This window comes from Oncorhynchus gorbuscha, linkage group LG26 (assembly GCF_021184085.1).
Source record: "Oncorhynchus gorbuscha isolate QuinsamMale2020 ecotype Even-year linkage group LG26, OgorEven_v1.0, whole genome shotgun sequence".
In the NCBI taxonomy this organism is placed as follows: Eukaryota; Metazoa; Chordata; class Actinopteri; order Salmoniformes; family Salmonidae; genus Oncorhynchus; species Oncorhynchus gorbuscha.
The window spans coordinates 6,381,672-6,401,378 of record NC_060198.1 but is presented as its reverse complement, the minus strand read 5'-3'; the positions used below and the strand labels follow the sequence as shown (position 1 = coordinate 6,401,378).

Here is a 19,707-nt window from a genome sequence, read left to right as displayed (position 1 = left end):
GTTCCGCAGGTCAAGCTTAGTGAAAACAACTGCTTCCTGGAGCAGCTCGAAGGCTGTGGCCATAAGGGGTAGCGGGTAACGGTTACGGACGGTTATGGCATTGAGTCCCCGGTAGTCGATGCAAGGACGTAATCCACCGTCTTTCTTGGCCACAAAGAAAAACCCTGCTCCCGCCGGGGAGGTGGATGGACGCATGAGGCCTGCTTCGACAGCGTCCTTGATGTAGGTATCCATAGCAGCTCGTTCGGGTGGAGATAGGGAAAAGATCCGACCCCTGGGAGGGCAAGTGCCCGGAAACAGTTCGATGGGGCAATCATAAGGTCTATGGGGTGGTAGCATGGTGGCCCTCTGTTTACTAAATACCAGTTTGAGGTCATGGTAACACTCAGGAACTCGGGTCAGGTCGATGGATTCTAAAGACTCGGGAGTAGAACTCGGGGAATTCGGGAAAATACAAGTAGCTTGGCACGTAGGACCCCACTGCTTGATAGTGCCCACAGACCAGTCGATGTGAGGGTTATGGCTGTGAAGCCAGGGGTATCCAAGGACGAGAGGGAACTCGGAACAGGAGATTAAATGAAAGTTCATCAATTCCTGGTGTTGTGAAACTGAAAGTCGCAAGGAGGTAGTGACATGAGTGACAAGTCCAGATCCCAAAGGGCTTCCATCCAATGTAGTAACCCTCATGGGGTCACTTAGAGATTCAGAGGGAACGCCATTCTCCTTCGCCCAGACACCATCCATGAAGTTACCTGCGGCTCCAGAGTCTACCAAGGCTTGAAGGTGAAGCTTGTGGTTGTCCCAGGAAAGGGTGACTGGAATGAGCAGACGGGAGTTGGACGGATGGGAGGAGGTTATGTTTCCCGTTACAGTTCCCCCCCGGTCTGTACGGGACAGAGCGTTTCCCTGGAGCCTGGGACACGTGGAACGGAAATGGCCCGGTTTGCCGCAATATAGACAGCGTCGCTCCCTCATCCGGCGGTCTCTCTCAGCCTGGGAGATGCGTCCAATCTGCATGGGTTCCGGTGGAGCCAGCGAGGATAAAGGTGGGGACTCGGAGCTGGGACTGATAGGGGCTAGAGGTCTACGGTTGAGTTCTCTCTCTCTCAGACGCTGGTCAATGCGTGAGGCCAACTTGATCAGGGACTCGAGATTGTCCGGTGGTTCCCGAGTGGCCAGTTCATCTTGGATAGTGTCGGAAAGGCCTTTCAGAAAGCACACCGTGAGCGCCTCGTTGTTCCAGCAACTCGCTGCTGCCACCGTGCGGAACTGGATGGCATAGTCCGTCACGCTGCGCCGACCTTGGTGGAGAGTCAGGAGCTGTTTGGCTGAGTCAGGACCATTGCTTGGGCCTTGAAACACTTGTTTGAATTCCTCAGCAAAGGCAGAGTAGCTGGCACAGCAGGAACTATGGGCATCCCACACAGCAGTAGCCCAGGCCAGGGCTTTTTCCGACAGCAGGGTGATGATATATGCAATCTTAGACCGGTCGGTGGGGAACGACGAGGGTTGCAGCTCAAAGGAGAGAGAACATTGGGTGAGAAACCCTTTACAAGCACTTGGATCACCCGAGAACCGTTGGGGAGGTGGAAGACGAGGTTCAGCCAGAGGGTTAACTGCCATGGGTACGTGAATCTGAGGTACTGGGACGGGAACTGTTGCCGGGGTAAGTCGATCAGATATCTGCTTTATGGAAGTCAGCATCTCCAACAGAAGATGAGAATGTCTAGCCATTAAGGCCTCTTGCTGAACCAGGGCGGCTTCGTGGCGTTGGACAGTCTCCTGGTGGTGGGACAGCATGGCAACAAGGTCCTGGGAACTGGCTGCCTCTGGGTTCATTTTTGGCTCTGTGTTTCTGTCAGGACCCGGTTACGAACCCGGGTCTCCGGAGTGAGAAACAGTCACTTAACGAACTGAGCCACGAATAGTCGGCAGAACCCAGAAGATGAGGCAGACACAGCAGTACTTGAGACGGTGTATTTAATGAAGTAAAAAGTGAAGTTCTTCAGGAAAACATGTAACTCCACAACCTCAAAAGGAATCCTACAAGAACAAAGTAAATCCTCCAAGACAAAGAAGGTAAATCCACAAGGTGGAAGGTAAAGCACAAAAAGCCTCAAAAGATACTCAAAAAACAAACAAACAAGAACAAAAAACAGAATTCCACAAGAGAGTCCACCGGGATCAACAAGAGTACTAGGGCTGGGTGCTAACATACAAACACAGAGCAAAGAACAGAGGAAAACAAAGGGTTTAAATACAATCAGGGGAAACGAGGCACAGGTGCAAATAATAATGGGGATCAAGGGAAAACAAAAGGTCAAAAGGCACAATGGGGGCATCTAGTGACCAAAAACCGGAACAACCCTGGCCAAATCCTGACAAGTTCACAGTACATTCGACAGTAAAAGAAAGGGAGTGTGGCACTGTAGATTCTACTGGAGGACTTCTTCAAAGGATTGAAAGAGAAGTTGGGGAAACAGGTGTACAACATTCGACACCAATACTCCAAGCTGAGAGAATTAAAAGAGAATCTGCAGAAAGAGGGGATCATCATGCAGATTGATTTGGCAGAGAACTACCTGTGTAAATACACCAGTGAAATCCAGGCAGTTCACTTTGGTGATTCTCACAATCAGGTGACCCTCCACACCTGTGTTGGATATACTACAAATGATACAGTTCCCCTTTGCTCACTGAGCTGTTCACTGAGCTTTTCTAACCCTCTGCTATCTAGGGCCATCTCATAAAAACACAAGCCTACATCGGCTACTTTTGGAATCTTACTTATCTCTTATATTAAATAAATGTTTAACAACGGTAGTTGTTTGCTATAAAAAATATATATTTTCATGCTTTTTTTGGACATAGATGTCATTTGTTTTAGATAGGGAAATCATATATGGTTGTTATCATAATCTGACAAAAATGTTGAGTGGAAATATCTTATTTTTCATGATAAATATATGTTTGTAGCTGTCACAAAGGAAAGTTTATACATTCAGGTGTTGCATTGAGTTATTAATATTGGGATAATCTACAAAAAATAACTTAAATAATATTCAATACAAGTTCATGTACAAATGTATAATAAATGTGTTATAAATGCATTGTAATGACATTTAATTATTTTCAACTAAAATGGATGTTTAATGATGGAAATGGCTGTCTGAGAAAAATGTCAAAAATATATAAATTCCTGAATAGTAGGATCGCAGCCATGATCAAATATGGTTTCTAGACAAATCAAAGACAATTATAATACTGGTAAAATGGTGTTTCATTAAGTTTTCATTTCTGAAAGCTTGCAGGGACAAAATGCCCGAAGTTACAGAATCATCCAGCATGCACAGTTAGGAGCACTTATGATAATTATTTTATTTTCAGCTGTTGAATTCGAATCCCTGTATGAATTCCTACCCTATTTCATGAATAATCATTTGATATTTCATGTGTAGGCGTCTACGGCAAAGTAGGTCTACCATCTCATTTAAATGACTTACTTGGCGCTAGGAGCACAAGCATTTCGCTACACCCACAGTAACATCTGCTAAATATGTGTATGTGAACAATAAAATTGGATTTAAATGTGGGTTATGAAATAGTGAGATGGTGATTATTGTACTTGCCTTTGAGTCATGGTATTGAAATTAAGACTTGAAAACGTCAAAAGCACCTACAAGTAGAATAACAGTTATTGCATTAACAAAATAGGAAATCATTCTGATGTTTGCTTCACTTTTAAACAATGTTGGTACTACGTTGGTAATGGTTAGTTCTACGTTGGTAATGGTTGGTACTACGTTGGTATTGAAATTCACAACTCCCTGTTTCTATTGCAGAACTCAATACAGGACTCTATACATGTAACTACAAACGGCTTGTCATCAGCACTGAGTGCATTCTCTATTCGTAGCATCCTTTTCTGAGAGCTCTATTTCACTCAATAGTCGAATATGGTGATTTAAAAATGTATTGTTTTCTGAAAGCTTTGTACACATGTGCAAGTGTGTGTACAAGGCACTGAACTGGAGAGATAGGGCAAAATGACTATAGGCGCGGGTACGCCGACACTGCCCAGGTGAGGAAAAGTGCAGGGCTGAGGACACTCATTTCTGTGACAGTGCGCAGGTCCTGCGCTTTTACGCACGGTCTCTTTGCAGTAATGCATAAACGTTGTGATGGTGTTATGACACTAGCTTACTCTATATTTTATAATCAATTAAAAATAAGAAATTAAACCTGTTTACATTTTGTTTATGGCTATAGCTTGTGGTAAAGCAAATTAGAATTCCATTCTGATTCGAAACAATGTGCAATGACGTGTCCCATCTCTATGCGACCGAGAGGGTCACAATGCCGACGCTTCACATGGAACTCCAGAACCCAAGATATATGTCCAGAACTCTCAATAAATCGTCAGTTCTTGATCGACATACAACGAGAGAGACAGCATTATTATGGCAAGCTTTTCATTAATCTTCCAGGAAGACAGACGTTGTTCCATTAAGGACAACGAAGTCAATTCAGGTATGAACAATAACATACATTTCCGTCTTTAAATACAAATATTAATTGAAGGTGTAATTCCTACTGGAAAGGAAATAAAAACAACATAGAAGATACGGCTTTAGGGGTTTGTTGTTAGTTACCAAACAATGTAACCACGCCAAATGAAGTTTTCCAGCTGACAATGGTTTTATTTTGGGCAATGAAAATACTTTATGTCCCAATTATCTCTCCTTCCACCCAAAATGTGCACTTGTTCACCTCCCTTTACTGATTTGAAAGGAAATGACTGGTATATTAAATATGGCTAAAACTCTACCTAGCCCCTACTAGCCGAATGTTTTTAGATTAGTGGGAATTGGTGAATGAGTGCACACTTCAGCAGAAATTAGATGTTATTGGGATGCATGAAGAATATGAAGAATGCAATGAAGAATATCCCTTTGCTTTTAATGGTGAAATCAGTTTAGTTAACCCTGTGTTGGTGTTTCTTTCAGGGTGGATGTCAACGGTGACCCAACTCAACGCTCTTGGTGGTCCAGAGTCAGAGAGTCAGAACATTGTTCAGAGCTTTGCAGAGGTACTTGGTGACAAGTACCACTACGAGAATGCCATCGACAGCTCTCTGCTCTGGACTGTTGGGTACACCCCCTACATTCCCCCAGCTCTGAAAGGAAGAAGCTTCCCTTCTGTCGAGAGCTGCTTCCTGGATGAGTGGGAGCCACTGACACTCCTGCAGACTCCTCAGGTTCTGTCCACCAGTGTTTCCATCGAGGAAGACAACCTGATCCAGTCTGCTGCAGGCCAAGTGTCTCAGGTTCGGTCCACCAGTGTTTCCATCGAGGAAGACGACCTGATCCAGTCTGCTGCAGGACTAGTGTCTCTGGTTCTGTCCACCAGTGTTGCCATCGTGGAGAATGACCTGATCCAGTTTGCTGCAGGCCTAGTGTCTCAGGTTCTGTCCACCAGTGTTTCCATCGAGGAAGACGACCTGATCCAGTCTGCTGCAGGCCTAGTGTCTCAGGTTCTGTCCACCAGTGTTGTCATTGTGGAGAATGACCTGATCCAGTCTGCTGCAGGCCTAGTGTCTCAGGTTCTGTCCACCAGTGTTGTCATCGTGGAGAATGACCTGATCCAGTCTGCTGCAGGCCTAGTGTCTCAGGTTCTGTCCACCAGTGTTGTCATTGTGGAGAATGACCTGATCCAGTCTGCTGCAGGCCTAGTGTCTCAGGTTCTGTCCAGCAGTGATGCAAGAGTGAAGGATCATGATGATTCCACACTGAGAGACTCCAACCAACCTGAGGTCCATGTGGGTGATGTCTCAACCAAGAGAAGTAGACTAGTCATCACTATTTCTATGTTTTCATCCGAGAGCGGCAATGCTTCGGTCCATGAAGTTGATGCTATTGTTACCAGCCTGGAGCACCCGGCTGAGGAAATGTCTACCTCTACCACTGATGGCCACATTGTTTCATCTACTGTAGCCAATCCGAAGGAAACAAGGGGTGGATTCGTCTCATCTCTACGGACACTGTTCACAAGAAAGAACAGGATGCCTGTCAGTAATACTCATATAGTCTTTAGTACTGTAATATGTTATCATTTATTAACTATTGTTATACTAATATCCTTTGTTAATGGTTTTCTTTAAAATATTTTTCTCTATTGTCTACTTGTCTGTTTTCAGGCTAAAGTGGCTTCCAAGAAGGAGCACATTCACTTGGTTGACCGCCTCAATGCTGAAGTCACACACTGAGGACACTCACTCACTGCTGAAAGCATCCAGAATGATGCTTCTGTTTCTCCTCAACGCCACCTACACCCCTGCCCCTCTCCCCCACACCAAACCCTACCAGGGTTGAGGTGAATTCCAGATCAATTCAGTCAATTCAGCAAGTCAACTGAAATTCCAATTCCAATTGTTTCTCATAGGAGGCAATGAGGTACATTTGAATTGCTATTGGAATTTCAGTTTACTTACTGAATTGACTGAATTGAAAATGAATTGACCCCAACCCTGATCCCTAAGCCCCCACCCCATCCATTTCTAACTTCAGTAAATTTTGTAGAATTTTATTTGAAGTTGTTTTGGATCTTCATTAAAACCACAATACATCTCTAATGAGGGTCACTCATGTTACACATCTAGATTTATCATCAAATAACGTAGAATTCAACAACAAATGCAGTGGTTTAGCAGTTCAACTTCAGTACTTGTCAATGAGTCACTGCACTGTGACCTTCAGAAACATGAAACATTGTGGAAAAACTGTAAACTTTTGCTGACATTCGGTTACAATGTAACTACACTGAACAAAAATATTAGCGCAACATGTAAAGTGTTGGTCCCATGTTTCATGAGCTGAAATAAAATCCCAGAAGTGTTCCATATGTACAAAAAGGTTATTTCTCTCAAATGTTGTGTTGACATCCCTGTTAGTGAGCATTTCTCCTTTGCCAAGATAATCCATCCACCTGCCAGGTGTGGCATATCAAGAAGCCGATTAAACTGAATGATCATTACACAGGTGCATCTTGTACTGGGGAAAAGAAGAGGCCACTTTAAAATGAGCAGTTTTGTCGCACAACACAATGCCACAGATGTCGGAAGTTTTGAGGGAGCAATTGGCATGCTGACTGCGGAAATGTTCACCAGAGCCCTTGCTAGAGAATTCAATGTTAATTTCTTTACCATAAACTGTTTCCAATGTGGTTTTAGCGAATTTGGCAGACCACACCAGGGGCTGAGGAGTATTTCTGTCTGTAATAAAGCCTATTTGTAGGGGAAAACTCATTCTGATTGGCTGGGCCTAGCTCCCCAGTGGGTGGGTCTGGCTGCCAGGTGGGTGGGCCTATGCCATCCAAGGCCCTCCCATGGCAGCACCCCTGCCCAGGACCTAATGAATTTATTTCAATTGTTTGATTTCCTTATGTGAACTGCACCTCAGTAAAATCTTTCAAATGGTTGCATGTTGCGTTTATATTTTTGTCTGCACATTTTCTTGAGAATGACACGCATTCTCACTCATTACTTCTGGAATCAGAAATGAAAACAGACTCAACGTAATATATTAAAGGAATGAAAAGGGCTTTATTCAACGGTGGCTCCTGAAGTCCCTGCACACATTTACAAGGTTCCATCTTCACTGAGGACAATCTCAGTATCTGATTTTAACAGAGACAATGAAGCAGAGACAATGAAAAGCAAGCAAATAAACAAACTGAACAAACCAAACAAAAACTCATGTCTCCACATGACACGACACATGATATGATATGTGACATGACACATGACATGACACACGACCGAGGAACCATATTGGTGCGTTTTTCCTAATCAGATGATTACTGATTGTGTTTGTTATTATAAATTCACTGTAATGTCCAACATTCTGAACTAACAAGGTAATGTAATGTACATGTTGTCTACTAGTCTGTACGTGATATCAACACTCTGGACAGAGAGCTATGGGTTTTCGGTTGAAGGATTTATGTGTATAACTAGATCTACTGTATGGGACAACAAAAAGTACATATGAATAGGGAGTTTAAGCATTTGTAGATTGACACGGCCTATTAACACAAATTAAAACACAAATATCAACACAGGCTTATAAATACTAATAAAAACATCATACTGAAAACTTTTGTCAAACAACAAAGGAAGATTGTCAATGTGCTTTTTTTGAAAACAACAACATATTCCCTAAAAGTACATTCTATTTACATCTTCATTTGGACTAAATATAAAAAAATCTGTACATTAGAGAAACAAGTATAGTATGTGAATGTGTCTTTGTATGTTTTCAGTTCATCTTATCATTATATACAGTCTATAATCTCAGCCCAGAAACAGAGATCTTATAATACTGTATAACACAGAGTTATAATGACTTGTGAAAATATCCTAAAACTAAAACATTACTACTTCAAAAGCACCTATAAGAAGAAGAACAGTTATTGCATCAACAGAATAGGAAATAATTATGTTTGCATCTCTTTTAAACAATGTTGGTACTACATTGGTAATGATTAGTTCTACGTTGGTAATGGTTGGTACTATGTTGGTACTACATTGGTAATGATTAGTTCTACGTTGGTAATGGTTGGTACTATGTTGGTACTACATTGGTAATGATTAGTTCTACGTTGGTAATGGTTGGTACTATGTTGGTACTACATTGGTAATGATTAGTTCTACGTTGGTAATGGTTGGTACTATGTTGGTACTACATTGGTAATGATTAGTTCTACGTTGGTAATGGTTGGTACTATGCTGGTACTACATTGGTAATGATTAGTTCTACGTTGGTAATGGTTGGTACTATGCTGGTACTACATTGGTAATGATTAGTTCTACGTTGGTAATGGTTGGTACTATGTTGGTACTACATTGGTAATGATTAGTTCTACGTTGGTAATGGTTGGTACTATGTTGGTACTACATTGGTAATGATTAGTTCTACGTTGGTAATGGTTGGTACTATGTTGGTACTACATTGGTAATGATTAGTTCTACGTTGGTAATGGTTGGTACTATGTTGGTACTACATTGGTAATGATTAGTTCTACGTTGGTAATGGTTGGTACTATGTTGGTACTACATTGGTAATGATTAGTTCTACGTTGGTAATGGTTGGTACTATGTTGGTACTACATTGGTAATGATTAGTTCTACGTTGGTAATGGTTGGTACTATGTTGGTACTACATTGGTAATGATTAGTTCTACGTTGGTAATGGTTGGTACTATGCTGGTACTGACATCCACAGCTCCCTGTTTCTATTGCAGAACTCAATACAGGACCGTATACATGCAACTACAAACTGCTTGTCACCAGCAATCAGCACGGAGTGATTTCCACAGTATTACTCTCACAGTCTTCATGTCCTCCATTTTGGCTCTGTACATTGTCCATGTGTCCCAGTGCCGTGCCGTTAGTGGACTCCTGACTCAGGGGCGGGAAACTGACGTTACGCTCCAGTTCTGGGTTCAGACAGAGGAAAGTCTGGTTCTTATCGTTATTATTGCTGTTGTTACTAGTAGTGGTGGTGACTACCGACTCGCTAAAGATAGTGTCTGAGAAGACAGAGTCTAGGTTGAACGGGGTGCCACCGAAGAGGGATTCCTGGCAGGTGGATTTGGGTCGATCGGTGGCTACTGCTGGATCTCTGGGGGGTTTGCTCGGTGGTGGTGCTTGATTATCAGTGTCTCGTTCTTCTGGATTGTTCTGCTTGTTCTGATTCTGATTAACCGTGTCTGTCTCCTGATTCGGGCTCCCATCAGATTCCATGATAGGTAAGGGATCTACCTTCGCCATCACCCTAGAGTCACTGTTGACACTGGATCGTCGCGAGGAACCCTCGGCTGTTGAGATGACGCTACTGGCCCGGGGTAGAGAGGCAGGAGACCATGGCCCTCTCAGACGCGCCTCCTTCCCCAACGGGGTGGAGAAACAGTTGAGACACCCAGACACAGAGGAAGATTCAACCTGGACGTAGAGCACCGTGGTCGGGGACATGGCTGAGGCTCGGGTGGTGGTGGTCTCCGGAGCTTTGTTCAGACCTAATCCAGATCGACGTAGTACGGCTGTTTTGGGGACATTCCCATCGGAAGGGCGCTGGGCGGCTCTGCTACCGCTGGCGCACCTCCTGAGGACACTCCTTCTGGGCCAGGGGTCCTGGGTGCTACCCACCTCCCTCCCCCTACAGGGAACTGAACCCTGGGTGTTTGCTATGGCAATAGGTGAGGAGTTCTTTACTCCTACCCTCTCTCTGTGTTTGTTGCTGCTGGTGTGTGTTAAGGAAGTGGATCGCTGCTGTGTGTGTGTGGTCGGCGAGGGGTTCTGCCGTGTGTGTCGGGGGGTGGAGGTATCGCTAGGCGGAAGGCAAGAGGAAGAGGAGCGGCGGGATGACAGAGGCGGCTGGACCGGGCTACTGCCGTTGGACCAGGGTTCGTTGTCGAGGCTGAGGCTGAACTCTCCACTGCTCTGGCTCTGGGCACGGCTCGGCACACCATTCAGACCTGGGGGAGCCGCAGATGGAGAGAACGTCGCTTTAGGTTACACCAATAGCAGGCTACACTCTTGATTACAACTGTCTGGAAAATGTATGCATTTTCATGTCAAATAAACATAGCATAAGTGACAATACAAGCTAGTAAATGCATGTATCATTATTTCTGCCTATAGAGGGCAGTATTACCAAGCTGTTCAGACTAATGCCTACTTTGAGCAAAATAAGAGATTCACTTGAAAAAAGGCCATGGTAACAGATATTAATTTATTCTTCATGTGAACTCCTTATACACCTGCATACATTAGTCTGCATCTCAAATGGCACCCTATTCTCTTTATAGGGCTCTGGTCAAAAGTAGTGCACTGTGTATTGAACATTTGGGAACCCTCAAATAATGAGTTAGTGGGATGTTGTTTACCGCGGTTTTGTAGTTCGTCCCCGTCGTCAAAGTCAGCCGCCACAGCACTGTCATTACAATCCTTGTCTGTGCAACACAAAATGGCAGGGGACAGAACATGAGACAACACTGTATGGGGTATCCAGGAGCAAGGGGGTGTTGCGCTCAAACTGGTCAGGTTAAAAGCAAGAGAAGCATATGGGAAGTGGTAGTGTTCATTCAAACAAATGGAATTGCAGCTGTATGAAGCAACCCGATCCCTATAGAGACGTTGTAGCTCAAACCCCTTGGCAAATGTACCCTTGTAGCATGATCCTTAAAACGACAGCAAAAGGTGTTCATAGCAGATAGCTGATGAAGATGTCAAATGGAAGGACGTAATATGGATGGTGGAATCACTCTACCTGTCAAACATCGCTCATTGCCATCAGTGGCGGCGGCAGCAGCAGTGGTGGTGGGATGAAACAAAGGAGTGGTGGTGGGCTGGTGTTGATGGTTGATGATGGACAAGATGGAGTCGCTCACGGATGAGGTCATAGACTCCTTCCTGGATCTGTCATTTGTGACCCCTGACCCCTCTAGCTGCTCAGGGTCCCCAGACAGGGTTGAGGGGTACACCAAGTCATTCAGTTTGTCCAGGTCATTCAGGGCTGGGGGTGGAGGTGGAGAGAGATGACTTGAGTTGCCTCTGGTTAACGGGGAAGTCCTATATTTTCTTTCCCTTCCTGCCTTTCATTCAAAGGAGAGAAGATTCTACACGCTTCACTTGAAAAGTGTGACGTTCATCAATAACTACGGTTTTAGCCTCACAACCTCCGTCAGAGTCTTCCTGCCTTCCAGCCATGTGGTCCTGAGAAACTAAAACATTCTGCAGTAGCAGTGTTCTGCAATGCAGCATTCCCCTGACCTCGTGGGAAACTCTGCAGAATGGCATGGAGAACAGAAGAGTGGTGGATGCTTATGCTAACAGTGAGAAAGAGTGGGTATGGGTATCAAAATTGCAATATATAGCAATATTATGGCTGAACTCAATCATAGGAAGGATGCCAAGCTGCACACTTTGCAGAACTCTACACGTAATTCCAAGAGTATTGTCTCGGAGGATTTCTGCTGCATTCATTAAAACAACGGTAGACTAAAGAATAAGGTAAAGCATTGTTCACTAGCCTGGGTCCCAGATCTGTTTGTGCTGTCTTGCCAACTTCGTATGGAATTGTCAATCCTAAGAAGTTGGCAAGACGGCACAAACAGATCTGGGACCCAGGCTAATAGTTCGCTAATGATGAGAAAATAGGCAGGTCGCAGCCAAGATGAGGTAATCACGAGACATCGACCCATCATGTTTCTTACACACGGAACGACGAAAGAGGGACTTGACTTTGTCCTTATCCTTCAGTCTGTTCCTCATAAGGGGAAAGATTTTCAGAGTGGACACTTTACAGTGTGGGACAACAAGGGGCAGGGGAGGGAGAAACAGGGGAGGATGAAGGGGTGGGGGGGGGCGGAGAGAACACGTTAACACACACAAAACAGACATGGGGATAGACAGAAATAGACAAAACACGAGTTTGGCCTTATTGAGGGAAGGATCCACATAAAGAAACATGCAGACACATCCGTAGTGCAACACTAAGTAACAAGTGTTTCTCCATGCACTGTCTGTCATAGAAACCCACGTAATACTACACAGCCCTCAAACTACACTCTGGCCCTCCAAACCAGTGCCACTGCATTTTTTAATTGTTCCCCTCTAATCAGGGACTGATTTAGACCTGGGACACCAGGTGTGTGCAATTAATTACTATGTATAACAGAAAACGATGCAGGCTCTGGACCTCGTAGGGTCAGAGGTGAGTTATCCTGCTATACAGGGTAGATACAGACAGAGCGGCCCTACATCTTACCACTTCAGAAGTCAAGTGTGTATGATTATTTCCTACCCAGGAGACTCCTATACATTGGCACAGCAACAGATGAGCTTCCAACAGATTATTTTTATTCCTTTACTCTGTGTAAAGAGCCTGGGAGGCGGTTCTATCTAGATACAAATAGGAAGAGTCTGTCTTGTAGGGCCGTGAATTAAAGATGTAGCAATTGAGTGACTTCTGTCTCCCTGTCCAATCAGTGGTGGCTGGGGGAGGTTCCCTGCAGTAACTGGCTCCGCCCAAATCTTTCTGTTCTATCCCTGATGGCCGTGGCTGCGGGGTCGGCCGTGGCGGGGGAAGGGGCCTAGCTGTCGCTCTCTCTTCTTGGCCTATAGCTCGTAGCAGGGTGGGTGGGCCTGCGGTGATGGCGGAGCGTGATTGGACAGCCCGTTTCTGACTGGCCTATCAGGGCTCTCAGACGGGACCAATGGGAGGGGATAAGGAGGTCATACTCACTGCTGCTCCTCCGGGGGGAAGTGGTGGACCCACCCGAGCCGTCCGAACCAACGAAGGAGCCGTTTTCCTGGCAACAGGAAGCAGAGGGGGAGGTGGGCGGGAGGGCCTCGAAGGAGCCGGAGCGTGTGGGGGTGAGGGAGCGATGGTGGTCAGAAGAGGAGGCGGGGCCACAACGCTCGCGGCTCCTCGGCTTCATCAGCTTCCTCATCTTCAGGGCGATCCAGTTTCCACGCCTCGGGAAATATAATATATATGTTAAAATCGATATAGAATAGGATAAACTTAGTCCCTGATGGGAAAATTGTCTTAAAAATAAACAGGTAAAACTAACTAATACTGTATCCAAACTAATACATTTTGTCACTGTCAAAGTGAATTGATTTCCTCTCCAAACGGCACTGTACCTCCGTGGGGGTGAGGGGTCATAGAACTTGTACTGGTCCATGATCTTCTCCTCCAACTTCTCCTTCTGTCTCCTCAGCTCATTCAGCTTGTCTCTGAGAGAGGAGAGAAAAACACAGTGTTTCACACAGAGAGGTAACATCAACAGAAGAGGAATATTTATTCTCAACCATCACACTGTCGCACCTGGCACCTTTAAACACCATCAAACCCCAAGGTCGTATTTATTAGGCAGCAAACGGAAAGAAAATGGACTGCAACAGTGAGGGACTACATGTACTCGTCCAATAAGGAACTCTCATTTCCATTTTCCGTTAAAAAGCGTTTTCCGTTGCATGACGCAATGAATACGACCCAAGTTAAAAGAATGTGAATGTTATATTTCCATACTTTCCTACATATGACACATAGCTTAGTATGCCCCATATGTCCAGAAGATAAACTCAAAATGGGGGAGATTTATTCCATATAGGCCAACGTTGACACTAGCAGAGAGAGAGGATTTTTTTTTAGGTCAGCCAACCTGTTTTCTAAACTGGCACTACAGATGGCAGACAACATCAATAATCCATGCTCTGTCAAACTCAGAGGCCCAGTGGTTTTGGTGCTCTAAATATGATGGGATGCACTGTGTTTTTGGTGCAACGGTGCTCTATAGCTGAATCAATGCCTTTTGTTTTGTGCTGCTCTGGAATGCCTTGTGTCCTATGTGAAGCCCATTGTTTTAGCATAATGTGAATACGTCGATCATTATGAGAAGAACTATACTGTGGCTGCAGCTACTATTGTACAAACTATGCTCTTATATACTGTAGATATACTGTACAGAGTCTGCTGCTGGTGGTGGAACATCTATTTCACTTGGTTCAGTTAAATTCTAATTCAATCCATTAACCGCAAGTTGGAATGCAAGGGGTTAAAGCTCTACGACTCGGCCTTCAGCCAGATAGACGGGTCCCTTACATGTGCTGTCTCTGTTCTACGTGGAACAGGTCCTTGCTCTCCATAGTCTGTTCTAGCAGGGTGCGGTTCTGCAGCATCAGGGTCTGGATCTGGTCCAGCAGGTGCCGGTTCTCCTCCTCCAGGTTCCCCTTCAACTGACTCAGCAGCTAGACACAAGAGGACATAGTATGTCAATAACTTCTTTAATGATAGAATCACTACAACACATCAATCTGGCACTAAAACTGCTTTGAGAGCAAATGCGAATGCGTATATCCTCACATAGCCTCTTCGTATAGTGCTTGGGGAATACAGAATCCAATTACTTTGCCAGCAATGCTGTAACGACCCTGGGTTAATAAGGGGGGAGTATCGACTTTGCCACACAAGCATTCTTCTGTGGCACAGTCGATGGCGCACTGGGCTTCGGGTCAGAAGGTGGAGGGTTCGAGCCGCACTCCCCGACTGTTTCATTACAATACGATCAACAACACCTTCAACTGTACAGAATATTGGATTTTTTAAAGTTTTGATTGATTAAAATGGATGCTTTTAGGTAAATATATTTTTAATTATAACTCAAATTAACCTGGATGGTCAAAGTATTATTAGAAACTGGGTGGTTCGAGCCCAGAATTTTGATTGACTGACAGCTGTGGTATATCAGACCGCATACCACGGGTATTTCAAATCAAATCAAATTTATTTATATAGCCCTTCGTACATCAGCTGATATCTCAAAGTGCTGTACAGAATCCCAGCCTAAAACCCCAAACAGCAAGCAATGCAGGTGTAGAAGCACCTGGTCTAATTACGTTTTTAACCAGTTTATAATAGTAATAAGGCCAATATTTCACTGCTAAGGGCTGTATCCAGGCACTCCATGTTGCGTCATGCCTTGAAAGAGTCCTTAGCCGTGGGTATATTGGTAATTTACCACACCCCCCCCGAGCCTTATTGCTTAAATATATCCTTCATACCTCACACTGGTTGGTGAGCTTGGTGCTGGTGATGTCTAGCTGTTGGTACTGCTCTCTGAGCTTGTTGAAGTCGGACTCGAGCTTGGTCTGCTCCAGCTTGGTGCTGTTCAGCAGGGTCTTCATGTTCTTATGGTCCGCCTGGAGCTCCTCCTGATCCTTCAACAGCTGACGGTACGTCTGGTTCAGCCTGGGGGCACATAGAAATATACATAGAAGAAACACTCTGACAAAGTAAGGCGAAAACATATTGTTAAGAACAACAGTTAGACAAACAAAGTTCTCTGAATGTCAGCAAGTTATACAAGCAATTTCTCTGAATTCTATGTAAAAGCTATCAGCCTGTAACTATCTTTATTGTGAGTTTATGTGTGTGGTGAGCTATGCTGTGTGTAGAGGGAGTCATCTTTAGGAGATGCTGTGTGTAGAGGGAGTCATCTTTAGGAGATGCTGTGTGTGTGTGTGTGTGTGTGTTATGCTATGTGCGCCCCTCACCAGTCCTTCTCATCCCGGAGCTGTCGACACTCTGAGGCGGTGGTCCTGTGCTGCTCCTTCTCCACAGACATCTTGTCCTGCTCCTCTCTCAGAGCCTTCTCCAGACCCTCTAGTTTGGCCTTCTGCTGCAGCAGGGATTTGTACCTACAGCAACACACCATCGTGGTTATTTAGAGAGCTTTCCTCTCAGTTGCTGTTTTCGTTGTTGTTGCATGGATGGGAATTGAGTGTCACAGCCATTGATGAGTGTCTTTGATAAAATATGAACGGGTAGAACCTATATACTGTAGTTCTAAAATCCACATGATTTTTCAAGATCCATTTGACTTGGTGGCACAACAGATATCCTCATTGTTGCACGAGAACATAACATAGATACACAAAAAAAAAGTACTTTTATGTTGAGAGGTGGAATTCAAGCAACCATTACTCAAGCATTCAAAGGTATATTATGAACCATGACAGAATCAGAATGGTCTCTGGTCCCCTTCCTCTACCTGTCCTCCAGTGTTCTATGCTCCAGCTCCAGAGTGCGGTGGACGTTCTTCAGACAACCGTGTTTCCCCATCAGGGCCTCGTAGTCCATGGCTTGTCTCTCGTGCAGCGCCGCCAGCCTCTCGTGGTCCCTCAGGAGCTGGTCGTGCACGCCGCGCAGCTCCTCGCGCTCACGCATGGCCACCTCCTTATCCCCCTCGGTGCTGGATTGTTGGCATTGGAGCTGAGCGTTCTGGGCCAGGAGTGATGCACTCTGGGAGTTCAGAGTGGACTTCTCCACCTGTGGATGGATAGGCGTGGAGATGATTATTATACATGAAAAGGTTGTAATTCAAAGGTATGAGTTTATACTGTATAAGATGAAATACTACTCATACCATGTATGAAAGGTCTCTATAGGAAGTGGTTCACATTTAACAAATCAACAAAAGTTGCATTCAAACTGCTTCAAGTAACACCAGCCTTACAGTATCAGGTTCTACTAGAATGGCATTATAGGAGGCAACTTGAGTGGGGTCTGTCCTAGGTATAAAAACAAGATGACTCCAATGCAGAATGGATATCTGCACACAGATTTAACTTCAAAATAAAAGTACTAATTTCAAAATAAAAGTTCATATTTTGGAAGCATTAAATCATTGTGTGGATATTTGTGTATTTTGAGTATCTTATCAGTGTACTAGGAGTATATTAGTATATGAGGAATGTTGCTCCTCTAACCTGCAGGTTAGCGTTGTGTGTCTGGAGAGCCGTGTTGCTCTCCTGCAGGGAGGCGGTCTGTCTCTGCAGGGCCAGGATCTGAGCCTGCAGGCCGTCTGACTGGGTCTCCAGCTGTCTGAGCTGGACCTGCAGTGCCTGACGCTCTGCCTGCAGTGTGGCATTCTGCAGTAGGGGAGGAAAAGAGGGACAAGTCAATAATACATAGAAAAAATGTGAAGCTGGTGTTGATCCATAGTAATAGTCTGGTTTAGATGGATAACATTTGTATTAACGTGGCAATGTAATGTAATGAAATAATGAAGCGTCTGCTAAATGACTAAAATGTCATGTAGGTTTGAGTTCTATCATCCCATAGTCATTATTGGGAGGCCTTTAAACAAAGTCAGATGCATTTCAGAAAAAATAAAAATTGAAATAAGAGCATCAAATTTAGTGCTTAGTCAAAACATGATGACAAAGTTCTCCACTCACGTTCCTCTCCACCTCGATGAGGCGGTCCTTGACCCTCAGCAGCTCCCTGGTGGCCTCCTGGCTCTCCCACTGCCATTCGCTTACCGCCCTGTCACTCTCCCTCTGAGGGGTGGGGCTACGGGCCGCATGCTCCTCCTCCTCCCTCTGCAGCAGAGCTTCGTAGTTCAGACGTACCTGTAGGGGGTCAAGATCGAGGCCATTTTTCAACTTCGGACTTCAATATGCTTTGACAAAGAATTCCAATGTAAAAGTGAATGAATGTAGACAAGGTATAATTTCCCTTTGAAACCGAGGAACTTTAGGCCAGACTCACAGTCTTGAGCTCTTGACGTAGCTGCTGGTTGAGGGTGGAGGACTCCTGCAGACGAGCCTCAACGGCAGCCATCTTGTCTTCTTTGATCTGCAGGGACCTCTTCAGAGACGACTCCAGCTCAGACTCCAACATCTTGAACCTACTGGGGAGAGGGAAATCAAATAAATGGGGATTTAGAACAACACGTGGGAGAGGGAAAAGTAGACATCTTTTTCTGTATTTTGTCACTGATTGTAATTGATTTCCTTGAGAAATAACTCACAGATCTATTGTTATGTGTATAAAACAGCCATTCACAAACTTGATTGAAGATTTGTGTAACTATCACCAAACCTGGTTTGTGGGGGGTAGACTAAATCAGTTGCATGAACCTCGCTGTGTTTTACCTGGTGTCTGGAGTTTCCTCGTCACTCTGTGGTGATGTGTCCTGGTTGAGGACTCTCATCTCCAGCTCGTGGGCCAGCCTCTCCAGCTCATTCTCCCTCTGCTGGGTCTTCAGCTTGTCACTCACCAACTCCTACAGAGGAACAACGGTCAGACATATCCGCTTTTTGTATCATCGCACATTTCAGTTCGGTGACTCCTCTTGCTGCCATGTAAAGCTCTTGTGACCAATTACTTATTTATCAATGACCTCTTTATCAGAGAGCTGTTAAATCAAACACAATTGATATATATTCATGACATGTGATCTAAACCTCCACGACTTCAAGCTCGCTTAACTTGATCTTTCCATAAGGAAACGTACAAATCTGTCATGTCAGGCTCACTGAAATACATGAGTATCACACATAAGAAGCTAATGCTGATCTGAGTGGCTTCACCTCTCTCAGGGTGACCAGGGCCCTCTGGTTGATCGCTCCCTGCTTGGCCAGCTCTCTGTTATCCCTCTCCAGCCCCTTGACCCTCTCCTCCACCTCCTTCAGCCTCTCCACCTCCTTCCCCATCCCCCTGTTATCATTTCATAGAAATATAAACCATTTATCAGATGCTTTAATCCAAAGCAATCTACAGTACAGTCAGGGCACACATTTGTGTATATTGTATTGTATATGAGATACATTTTTTTTTATATACGAGTGCATACTTTTTTATACAGTTGAAGTTGGAAGTTTACATACACTTAGGTTGGAGTCATTAAAACTTGTTTTTCAACCACTCCACCAATTTCTTGTTAACAAACTCTTATTTTGGCAAGTCGGTAAGGACATTTACTTTAAGCATGACAAAAGTAATTTTTCCAAAAATGTTTTACAAACAGATTATTTCACTTATAATTCACCGTATCACAATTCCAGTGGGTCAGAGGTTTACATACACTAAATTTACTGTGCCTTTAAACAGCTTAGAAGCTTTTGATAGGCTATTTGCCATCATTTGAGTCAATTGGAAGTGTACCTGTGGATGTATTTCAAGGCCTACCGTCAAAGTCAGTGCCTCTTTGCATGACATCATGGGAAAATCAAAAGAAATCAGCCAAGACCTCCACAAATCTGGTTCATCCTTGGGAGCAATTTCCAAACGCCTGAAGGTACCACGTTCATCTGTACAAACAATAGTACGCAAATATAAACACCATGGGACCACG

General features: G+C 44.5%; 2 protein-coding genes across 4 annotated transcripts in view; one reads left to right on the top strand and one right to left on the bottom strand.

Annotated features, from left to right (window-relative positions):
• Nucleotides 1–6,265, top strand: part of LOC124016427 — a 549,380-nt gene extending 543,115 nt beyond the window's left edge. Inside the window, exons 5-6 of the mRNA XM_046331987.1 lie at nt 5,258–6,067; nt 6,197–6,265. Coding sequence (XP_046187943.1) covers nt 5,258–6,067; nt 6,197–6,265 — 879 coding nt within the window. The remainder of the gene's footprint in view (nt 1–5,257; nt 6,068–6,196) is intronic.
• A 2,233-nt stretch (nt 6,266–8,498) lies between these two features.
• Nucleotides 8,499–19,707, bottom strand: part of LOC124015442 (girdin-like) — a 29,758-nt gene continuing 18,549 nt past the window's right edge. Inside the window, exons 16-29 of one of the 3 annotated variants that reach the window (XM_046330628.1) lie at nt 18,944–19,070; nt 18,506–18,636; nt 18,120–18,261; nt 17,807–17,980; nt 17,336–17,497; nt 16,618–16,895; nt 16,121–16,264; nt 15,629–15,815; nt 14,670–14,815; nt 13,709–13,801; nt 13,305–13,537; nt 11,328–11,573; nt 10,945–11,010; nt 8,499–10,533 (exon numbers count right to left, since the gene is read on the bottom strand). In XM_046330628.1, the coding sequence (XP_046186584.1) occupies nt 9,353–10,533; nt 10,945–11,010; nt 11,328–11,573; nt 13,305–13,537; nt 13,709–13,801; nt 14,670–14,815; nt 15,629–15,815; nt 16,121–16,264; nt 16,618–16,895; nt 17,336–17,497; nt 17,807–17,980; nt 18,120–18,261; nt 18,506–18,636; nt 18,944–19,070 (3,310 nt within the window). In that variant the 3' untranslated portion in view covers nt 8,499–9,352. The remainder of the gene's footprint in view (nt 10,534–10,944; nt 11,011–11,327; nt 11,574–13,304; nt 13,538–13,708; nt 13,802–14,669; nt 14,816–15,628; nt 15,816–16,120; nt 16,265–16,617; nt 16,896–17,335; nt 17,498–17,806; nt 17,981–18,119; nt 18,262–18,505; nt 18,637–18,943; nt 19,071–19,707) is intronic. The other 2 variants (XM_046330629.1, XM_046330630.1) reach the window with 2 other exon arrangements.